Consider the following 11,712-nt stretch of genomic DNA (forward strand, 5'->3'; position numbering starts at 1 on the left):
ATTAGTTAACATAGATATAATTTGCCTTAATTACAATTCGCTATCTACTTTCAGCTATAATTATGCGGCTCAGCTTTTTTGTTTTTGTATAATTCGGAATTTGTATAACTTTTGTATAATTCAAAATCTGTATAATATAATTTATATAACTGTTTACACTTCTGATGTTTGTAATTGTATAAATTCTTTAATTCGAGTTTATACAAAAATAACTAAACTATACAAATGTACCTGCGAATTATACAAATCTACGAATTATACAAATCTACAAATTATACAAACGAGACAACTTAAATTGTAGCTACATTTCGTAAATATACAAATTATAGCTATGGAGCATAATTAAGTTTATTATAATGGCTATTTGCGAAAGTTTTCATAATATTTATATAAGAGAAAAGACATAAAGTAACACTTGAACTTGTCTCAAATTTTTAAAAAGACACATTAACTATGTGGGCGTCCTATTATCCAACTAGACAATCTTGAACTGATATTATTACATCATTTTTTTGTCCACCTTACATAGAGGATGTGTGCAATCTCTCAAAGAGAGTGATCAACCTAAAATAACTAATATAATTTTATTTTTACAAATATTTTATTATAAAATATATTTTCTTATTATTTTAATTTTTTTTCCTTTTATTTTTCTCTTTCTTTCTTCTTTCTTCTTCAAAATTTATTGTCATCTCCATCGAAGCTTCTCACTTTCAATGTCACCATTTTTACCACAACTTCACCTTCCTTTTTTTACTACTATTAGTTTTACTCTCTTTAATTTTACAACTTTATCTAAATATTTTCTTATATTTCGAATAATTTGATAAACCCATTAGATTTCAAGATTATGAGGTATCATATAGTTTTTTTTATCCGATTTCAATCAAGTTCTTTCAATTTTCGGGGAATTCATTGATTCTTTTAAAATTATCATTTCTAATTTTGAAGTTATATGAAAAAGAGTAATTGATGATGCCTTCAAAATTTTAAATTTTCTTAGAAAAATAATTGGGGGAGGGAAGGGGGGGGGGGGGGGGGNGAAGGTGGGAGGCGAAGAAAAAGAAAAAAAATGGAAGGATAGATCAACTTGAAAGTGAGGTTGGAAGATGAAGCGAAATTTAATATGAAATCAAAATTAAAATAAATAAAAAAGTATAAGAGAGAGAGATAAAGAAAAAAACTTAAAATAAAATTAACACGAGTCATGTAATGATTGATGTGTGAACACACTTGCTTCTTAAAATTTGGGACTGATCGAAAAATGATATAATAATATCAATTCATAATTGTTTAGTGAGGTAATAGAACGGTTGCAAAGTTAAAGTGTCTTTTTGAAATTTCAGGACAACTTCAGTGGTGACTTTATGTCTTTTCTCTTTATATAACATTAATTACAAATTTTAAAAGTACAAATTTTACTTTTATTAAAAATAGTTATATTCTTACTCGAAATAGTAAAACACAATGCATCCTTCTTTTTATTTTTCTCTCTCTTCCCCTTCTCTTTTCTTCCGCATTTTCTCTCTCTTCTTCTTCTATTTTCTTCCGTCGGTTTTTCTTTGTCTCCTTCTCTTTTTTCCCCTCATTTTCTCTCTCTCTCTCTCTTTCATTTTTTAATTTCAATTATTTTAATATTTAAGGATGTTTGGTGAAGTCTGACTTTTTTTTAAGATACAAAAATATGAAGATTTTTTTTTTACATCATTCATAAAAGAAATAAATATAAATTATAATTGTAATATATTTTGAATTCAATACATTATACAATTATAGGTCTTTTTCAATGCACATGGGGAATATATAACTAATATAGTTTTAATATAATGATATATTTTAACATCGTTAATAAGAGAAAAAAATAAAAATAAGTATAATATATTTTGAATTCAATGTATAATATATATTATAGTCATGTTTCAATGCACATGGTAAATATATAAGTAAAATATTTTTACTATAAATGTATTATAAGTATTATGTGAATTTCAAATATTAATTACAATTTAAATTAATTTACTTGTTAGAAATGTATTATATTTGTTGAAATAACAATAATCGAATTAATAACAATGCATAATATTGAATTCGAATTATATTACAAATATTATTTATATTAAATACACTTTTAATACAATTGTAATACAACTTTTCAAAGATACACCTTTTCTTCTCTGTTGATTCAACACCACCAAACCACTATTGGACTATCAGTAGCTTATGTCAATCCCAGAACAAATCACCACACAGTCCACCCACAACCATCAAACTTCATTTTCTCTATTTTTTCAGTTCAAACACCACCACCATATATATCTGACTGCTAGAGAGAGTTTTTCGATCAAATTTAAGCGTTGATTTTCATTTTGGCTCATCGGAGCAACTAACATCATTGGAGTTATGTTCAAATTTAACAACAACACCAATTTTATGTTCTACACTTCTACTTATAGCAACGAACATAATAATTACAATCTTCTTTGGTTCTAGTAGTTATAAATTGAAAAATAAATATAAACGAAAAAGGAGAATAGAGACTGGACATTGTCGATTTTTATGAAGCTCGCTAGAGTTTCTAATTATTGGTTGAAATTTGGTGATTTTTCGATTTGATTATTGTGTTGTCTGTTGTTGTTTGGTCTATTTGATAGTGGTTAGTGGTACGTAGGTGAGAACGAAAAATGAGAGTTGGGGTGGTTGTTATTGGTTGTTTTGTTCACCACAAACTTAACCACTATAAAACCAAAATTTAACATCTATATACAATGTAATTTTCCGACGAAGGTGTGTCACTTGATACTCCTTAACTAAGGGTGGGTCCGTCCTTGATTAATTGGAGGAGAATGAGAGAGATGAAGGGAACAATAGGTGATTTCAAGGTAAATTCGACTATAGTCTCTAATTAAAAAAAGAACACCAAAAAAAGAGTAATAACTAATCTAAAAGAATCCAAAAAAAGAGTAATCACAATTCCTCGAGCAAATTACCTACTTCAGGTGGAGCCTTGCCTGGATGAATCAATCCTCAGATAAATATTCCTAGCTCTAGTGGTCCAAAAAGTAATTACATTTACCTTTATTATTGTACATGTATATATGCATACTTCTTTAGACTGCTTTTCCCCTTAACTAGCAGACATATTCAGAAGTTGGGATCAGCCCTATTGACAAGCAGAGCGGAGTCACTATTAGGACTTTGGGATTCTAAATTTCTTTCATCTTCCTTATCATTGAGTTGTATATATGGTCTATGGAAAAATTATTACGTTTCAAACCCACTAATCCCCACCTAGCTCCACTCCCATTGACAGGGTATCTCATATCAGGGGCGACTCTATGCTTTGGAAAATAAGGCCTTTGCCTTAGGCTCCTAAATTTCGGGGGCCCCAAATTTTTGTCAAGAATAAATTATGTGTTAAAATTTTTATAGAAAAATTATTATTTATGATAAAAATTATAATTATTTTAAGGGTAAAAAACTTAAATATACAATTTAAGCACCTAAATAACCTCTATATAACAATAGTTTGACTTTACACCAATATAGCAATAGAAATAAAACAAAATAAAAATAAATTAACAAAAAGGTAAAAGAAAAATAAGCAACGCATCATTCAATATTAAATAAGATATTAATTCCTTAGTTTACTCCAATTCTGTTACCTTCCACAAACATTCATTACTTAATATTTCTCTCTCATATCTCAAAACAACGTATTGTAACCAAAAAACAAAGTCGTTATCTCCTGTTTAAGGTCGTTTCAATTGTTGAAAGCAAGAACGTGTTTGTTTTAATTCAGCACGACAAATATGAGATATCACCAGTATGTATCATTTTTTTTAAATTACTTTCAGTTTATTTTTGTAAGATTATATAGTTTGATTTTTCAAAAAAATAAAAAGCAAAAATTTTATTATTTGTAAATTGTTTTGATGAATCATTCATGACACTAATGTTATTTGTATAATTATTAAAACGAACATTTCGTATGGTTTGTAGATTATGGTATTATGAATTATAGGATTGCAAATATAATCAAAACCAAGATTAACACCTAATATAACTCGAATTCTATAAATTTACCACTGTTTAATGACAATATTAATATGGAAATCAATGTTAAATAGTAATGTACTCACTTTTAATTAATTTGGTTATCCAAAATAATTTGATAAAATTCTTTGTAAGATCATTGTGTAATATTGGTTTAAAATATGTATTATTATTTATCATATTAAATTATACACCATAATGTACACCATTCAAGTACACTATAATTAATGTGTAAATTTTAAAAAATAGATATTATATGATGGTATTATGCATTTAGTTGATTGTTTAATTAAATTTATTATATAAATAGATTAGTTACTTTTGGTTAGTTTGTGGTGTAAATGGTTGGTGTATATCATACATTATATATTAGATTGATATGTACACCAAATTGTCACCATAATGTACACCTTAATCATATAATCATGGTATTATGCACCGTTGGATTGTAACATATAATCATGTTCAACTTTATCAATCTTCATAAATCAATGTTATATATATAGTTGGTTACAAGTTGGTGTTCGAATTTCATTATAAGAATAATGAAGTGGACACCAATTTTTAACCATATTATACACCATTTCGTATATAACTTTTTTTTGGTGATGTAAAAAAAAATATGATTGTGTATTTCAAATTTGATTGTTATAACGGTTGTTTAGTAGGTTCTTTAAAAAAATTTTAAATGTATTGCATGAAGGTATGTGGATTTCAAGATTGAAGAAGTGATATGTGATGTAAATACCATTTTTAAAAAAAAAATAAAATCAAATACCAAAACTTGTACCAAATATCCATATGAGGATTATCATTGTTGAGTTAATTTTTTATTTTTATTTTTATAACACTTTTTTTTCATAATCTAATTGAATGTTATTAGCGGATTTGAATTTTATTGGTTGTTTATTAAACATTTTTTTCAGAATCATATTTAATCATATGATGTAATTAGTTCTATTATTTATGTTGGTTTTCCTTGTGGTATTAAATGTCATTTGAAAAAAAAATGGCACGAAATATCAACTAAATTGGTATATTATATGGGGTAGAATTTAATAATTGTTGGTATATTATATGGTACAATTTTGATATGGGGCAGAATTCAATAATTGTTGGTATATTATATAGTACAAATGTTAGTATTATTATATAGTACATTTTTTATATTATAAATTTTTAATGTTATTCGTAAATAGTGTCATATAGTTTTAGTTTAATTTCAAGTTCTATACCACAATGTATACCGTTTTAAAGAATCAAATTATATACTAATAAAATTGTCTTTACAAATAAAAATATATATATTGAAATCATATTGTACATCAATTGACACCATAATAAGATTTCATATTTTCCTTTTTTACAATATTACCTAAAAGAATTCTATTATTGGTATAAAAATTAGTATGCATAAATAATTATTGTGGTATGCAAATGGTTATTATTAGGGTATGCAAATGGTTTTTTTTTATTACTTTGCATACATTGGTACTTATATATTGGAACTTAAATTGATAAAAAAAAATTATAAAAGAATTGAAACGAAAATGGAGAGAGAAGAACAAATTCAAGAGTAATTGTATCAAATAAGGAATGTGTTAATTGGTAGAAATCCTATAATTAGGCAATAAATTCTCCCCCAAAAAATCAGCACTAGAATTGAAAAAATCAACCAAAAAGATGAGAGAAAGAAACGTGCATCCTAAAAAATAGGATCTTTAAGTAAAAAAAAATCATATTCAATTATAATTGTATTGAGAATTCCAAAGTAAACACGGTATGTCAAAAATTGTAATGTACACCAAATTGTAAACATAATGTATACAATATTAAAAAATTTATATCCAAAAAAACATGTTTATGCCATTCCATATCCTAATTTCCAATGTATATATATATATATATATATATACCAGGAAAAACAACATGTTTATACTATTCTATTTCATAATTTTACCACCATATATATCAATTTTGCACTTAAATAATATCAAGAAAAACAAGAGGTTTATACCATTCTATATCATATATATTTTTTTATCATTATATTATTCTAAAAGTTAAAAAAAAAAACGTAATTGAAGAGAAAGAAAAAATATTTTTAGAAGTGTAATTGTATTTTAAGTAAGAAAGAGAAACAAAAAAGGCAAAAATAATGTAACCAATTATAGTTGTGATTGAAAATAAAAAAAGTAAAAATAATAAATTATGAAACACATAAAATCAGCCCACTAAGCTAAAAAATAGGTAAAAAAATCGTATAAAGATATGTATATTTATTAAGTTGTTAGGCTTGTAATTAAAATGATAATGTTGTAAATAAAAAGAGTAAATTAACATTATGTAAATTAAAGTCTTAAATTGAATATTCTAGTAATTTTTCCTTTTAAAAAAAAAATTATTTTATCCACTTTAACATCTTTTGTATTTTGTTAAAAATAAGAATTAATAGTGAAAAGTGTTGAACAAAGTGAATTACAAATTCTTTTTTATTTCTTTTTAAATTTTAGTTTCAAGCATTACTATAAGCATATTAAAATGAGGTATACCAAGTCATCAACTTCTTGAGTCAAATTTTATAGTTCTAACTTTTATCTTTATTAAATATTTATCAACCTATTACTTATAGCATTATGTTAACAATGCATATAATAATTGCCTCACTTAAATGATGTTTTTTAATATTGAGTTGATAAAATCTTACCTAAAACTAGTAACTGAAAAAACAATATTAAGTACTAATAATTTTCATCTAAATAGTGTAAAATAAATAAATTATGAATAAATATGTATATGAAGTATATTTATATTTTACGCCACGAATTGAAATTTCATTCTAGCCCCTCCAATTACGTTGAGCCGCCCCTGCTTCATATTGTGACAAAAGTTGGTAGAATTGGCGTTTGGTATTCTATTGATACTTTCTATATCTATATAATATTATCTTCACACGAAAATACTATCCCTACATAGAAATATATTGGTCATGTCAAAATCATTTAGTGGTGTCTTAGCGGTTCACCATCTCTCTGGTATACTGTTAACATGGGATTTGTCGATCGAGAGCGTTACATATTTATTATTATTATTTTTTTTAAAAATTAGGCAAATGACATAGTATAAGAAAGAAATTACTTCATTTCCTTACTTTTTCATTAATTACCAAAAAATCCTTTTTTTAGTGTTTTTCGGATACATAATATAGCAGTGTGGATACTTAATATAGCAGCGCAGATACTTTAATTAATAATGGGCAGATACTTAAATTATTAAGTTGTTAGCAGCACGGATACTTAATTAACGGGCGGATGCATAATATAGCAGCGCGGATACTTTAATTAATAACGGGCGGATACTTAAATTATTAAGTTGTTAGCAACACGGATACTTAATTAACGGGNAACGGGCGGATGCATAATATAGCAGTGCTGATACTTTAATTAATAACGGGCGGATACTTAAACTAATAAAGTATCCGGTTAAGTTGAATTGGGGGAAAATAAGGAATTTTTGTATTTTAATAAAAGAGTAGGAAAATATTGAGAATAGGTAAAGAAGTGTTGTGTATATGTTAAATTTTTGGTGGCTTGCAGGGCCTTTTAATAGTTATGAATCCAAAATTTTGTACAAGGCCTTTGGCACAAATTGAAAAAACCAAAACAAATGAAAATTAAGGTAGAATCTAGAAGATCCGACCCAAGAATTATCAGCTTCTTTGACTATTTTTTTTTTTTTTGGTCCATCCATCACATTTCGTCTTTATGGCCGTTGCCTGTTGCTGGCCTAGCACCAGGCTAATGTTCGGTAGGTTCTACGTGATCATTGATATCATTAGATTATATATGTTATTTATATAACTATATAATTTGGTATGATATTATATCGTTATTGAATATTAAAAAATTTAAACTGTATACCAGATACCATACAAGTACCATAATACCAAAATCACAGTATCAAAAATTTGAATATAAATAGTAATTTGGTATATACCATACCATGTCTACCTCTACCCGTCACTGCTTTTTTTGGTAAAGGGGTTGTGTTCCATGGTTCTCGTGTTTGTTTAGTTGCTTTATATGTCCCTCTGAAAAAGTCGATGGTAAAAAGTTAAAATTATTGGATTAGTTTAATCTCTTTGTTTAAGCATTATAGCAAGTTGTTAACCAATATAATGACATTTGTCTAACAAATTGCCAGCCTTTTTTGAACTTTGAGCAATATTTAGGACCAGATGAACAATAATTTAGGATTTAATATTAGAAAACTACTCAATCCTGATTAACTCGAAGTCACTTGTGTTCTTATGAAGATAATGACGATAACAACAGAGTTTCAATCTGAAGTCAACTCATAATAATTCATTAACATTGAGGGAATTCGACAACAACAGATATTTCCTCCCTCTTCATAACCGTGTGATATCGATTTTTACAACTGATTTTAGAACATACATTATAAAATTACAAGCAAATATTACAAAGAAGATGATAAATAGAACCAACTGGCAAAAAGAAACATGTGGTAACAAAAAAATACTGATAATTCTGTTGGCAGAGTTGGAATTGAAGAAGAATGGCAGAGCTCACTTCCAGCACAATCACAGCTCAATTTCACTGAACGAGGGATAACAAAAGCATGTGAGCCATTCCCTTACAACCCAACATTTTATTATTGTAATTAATGCAGCAAACATGTCTCGTGCGCCATATACATTTATTAACTCACAAAATCAAAGGACAAGAATTGAGGATAATTAATAAACAACAAATGTGTAAGAGCTAAGAACTATCCAACCAGTCTGCTGGATCAGTGCCATGAATACTGGATCACCAGCTGGATACTGGATACTACCTCCAGTTTCCCCTTAATAAAAGACTTCTTGTTTTCTTTCGCCAACAGACTAATAGCTGGAAGCAGAGGTAGTAAAGAGAACAAACTTACCAGATAAATATAGGGTCAAGAGTTTTTAAGTGTGTCACGCTTGGACGACATAGTCTATACCATTGCGCTTACGTTTGTTGGATCTTGAAAAGCAGCATATCTGAGCCCATGATTTCTTCTGCTTAACGGGCTGTGGCTTCGCATCCCTCTTTTCAACAAGATCAGCCATATGCTGCACAACAGCCTGATGGCAAAATAAACGTTCATGAGTCATATATCAAAACTAAAACAAACAATTAAAAATTCAGAGAGCATAATGATAGTATAGTAAAAATAAAACTCAAACACACCTGTGCTCCCATCTCGATAATGTTTCCTGGTGGCACTTCAAGAGGATTTCCTTCTGTCTTTAGTACACGCAAATGCGAAAGCATCCTAAATGAATCTGGTAGAATTCGTATCTGGTTATTACTCATATCCAGCTCCTCAAGCATCTCAAGGTTTCCTATGGATCTAGGGAGTGATTGCAGGTCCGCAAAGTTGTTGCTAATGTTCAGTTTTATGAGTGTAGTGGCAAAGCACAAGCTCTCAGGCACTGACTCAAGCTCATTGAAACTAACATTGAGCTCTTTCAAACTTGTTAAGGATGCCATAGTTGTAGGCAATTGCCTGATGTTATTGTACCGCACGGATAGAATCTCCAAAGAACCCATTCGCCCCAAGGCTTCAGGAAGAGCTTTAAGACGGTTATAGTCAGCGCGGAGCTCTTTCAGCGAAGTACATTGACCAATAGTGTGAGGAAGTTCCTCTAGGTCATTAGTCTCAACGATCAATTTTTTGAGACTGACAAGGGATCCCACTGCCTCGGGGAGTACAGATAGCATGTTAGAGCTTAGATCGACTTCCTCAAGGTGAGTTAACCTCGCTAAAGTCAAAGGCAACGTCTTCAGGTTATTGCCATTTAGATCAAGATAGACCAAGTTAAGCAGATCTCCTATTGAATCAGGAAGTTCAACAATTCTATTTCCATGCAAATCTAGTTTTTGCAACGATGAAAGACCCCCGATGGTAGTTGGCAGCACAGCAATTCGATTCTCAGACAAATCCAAAGTCACCAAATTTGATAGCTTCCCAAGTGAATCTGGAATCCATTCTAATTGGTCTGACAGTTTTCTTCGAAGAATTAGCTCCTTGGTTCCTTTTTTGGCTGAAACTTCTATCAAACTAGCAAGCTTTATCAAGCTCATTTTTTCATCATTTTGACCTACAGATAAATGGCTTCTCCATTAAACAAATAATTTTCATATTATAGGAAACAAAATTTATCCAATTAAGCTAACAAAGTATAAAAAAACACATTGGTCACAAGCAATATGTTACAGGAAATAGATTAAACTTACCAGTACTACGCTTCAAAGTGGTATCGACAATCTGGGGAGCAGAAGAAGCGTTCCCAGATCGAAGCCCAACACCGATTCCATCCATTTGAAACGCAGTTATCGGCTTCTTCAAGTAACTGTCGTCTCTTGTAACAAGCTCAGACACTTTAACAGGCTCTTTCTCACAATAAAAGCTCGATGAAGACATAGTCGTAGTAGTTGCCGGAGAATTGAAACTGCTACCGTTGAAGGAAGATGAATTCGCCACAGACAAATTGCTGGAATTCCTTGAAGAAGCTGAAGAAGTATTATTAGCTTGAGGATTAGATGACAAGCATTTCGAAGCTCTTTGAATCAATTCATCGAACAGGTAATGAACATTTTCGAGATCTAACAATTTTAATGCCTCTCTCTTCTGTTCTTTACTCTGAAAATAAACTAAATTCCTCTGCATCTCTTGCAATATTTTGAATACCTCTTCTGGTACATCTTTTCTTTTGTTTTGCCGCGCAATTGTCTCTAACTTCATTTGTTCCTCCTTCTCCATATTCATAATTAAAACTTTTGCTGCTTCCACTTCATCTATCCCTGGCCTTATTGGTAGAGATTTGTTAAGCCTCATCATCTCTTCCACAATCTCGTCAACGGACATTGCGGAGGATCCCATTTCACCCTCAATTTCGTCGGAAAAAAAAAAAACACACACACACACACACAGAGCTACACACAGAAACCACCCACAGTATCCAGATTTGAATACACTTTTTTTGGGGGTTAGTTTCCAAGAGTCCTAGATCAAAAAAACGAAAAATATTGAGAAAGCCATAATTGAGTTCTTCTTCTGTACAACTTCTAGAAGCGCCAATCAATATTGACAAGAATACAAACGTTAATCCAATCAAATCAAATCAAATCAAAATAATAGTAGTTAAGAACAAAACTTTACTTGTTTTTCGTGTTTTATACAGTGAAAAACGAGTGTTTATGGAAACAGGGCAGCATAAAAAAAAAGATGAGAAAAGCAAACCCCACTTAGGATTCAGGAACAGAACTCAGTTATACTATTCACTGACATTTTTTCTTTAACAAGAAACTGGAGCTATAAGAAGAAGAGTTGTGTGAGAGAGAAAATGGAGAGTTTTTGGTTTGATGGAAAATCCAACCATAAATCCATCGAAGGGGTTACAATTTATTTATACAAAAAAAAAAAAGTCTCCACAGCTGTTACCTATTGTTGCTAGAAATGGTAGGTTGATGTATTATTAGCACTTGCCAGTGTGAGGAATGAATTTATCATAACATAATAAATCCTTTGTTTATATATAATATAAATTATAAATCGCAATTCTTAATATTTATGAAAGTTTACGTAATTTGAATTTTAATAAAATAA

General features: G+C 29.3%; 1 protein-coding gene across 3 annotated transcripts; it reads right to left on the minus strand.

Annotated features, from left to right (window-relative positions):
* Positions 1–8,010: 8,010 nt before the first annotated feature.
* Positions 8,011–11,498, minus strand: LOC125850392 (plant intracellular Ras-group-related LRR protein 4-like). Of its 3 annotated transcripts, none has more exons than XM_049530248.1 (4): positions 10,341–11,498; positions 9,291–10,204; positions 9,001–9,184; positions 8,011–8,143 (listed from the first exon to the last, which is right to left on the minus strand). In XM_049530248.1, the coding sequence occupies exons 1-3, from the start codon at positions 10,984–10,986 to the stop codon at positions 9,035–9,037; spliced, it is 1,710 nt and encodes a 569-aa protein (XP_049386205.1). In that variant the 5' UTR covers positions 10,987–11,498; the 3' UTR covers positions 8,011–8,143; positions 9,001–9,034. The 3 variants fall into 3 exon arrangements, with proteins under 3 accessions (XP_049386205.1, XP_049386203.1, XP_049386202.1); XM_049530246.1 differs by lacking the exon at positions 8,011–8,143 and adding an exon at positions 8,593–8,672; XM_049530245.1 differs by lacking the exon at positions 8,011–8,143 and having other exon boundaries at positions 8,660–9,184.
* Between the last annotated feature and the right edge of the window lie 214 nt (positions 11,499–11,712).

The sequence above is a fragment of the Solanum stenotomum genome, unplaced genomic scaffold (genome assembly GCF_019186545.1).
Source record: "Solanum stenotomum isolate F172 unplaced genomic scaffold, ASM1918654v1 scaffold16358, whole genome shotgun sequence".
In the NCBI taxonomy this organism is placed as follows: Eukaryota; Viridiplantae; Streptophyta; class Magnoliopsida; order Solanales; family Solanaceae; genus Solanum; species Solanum stenotomum.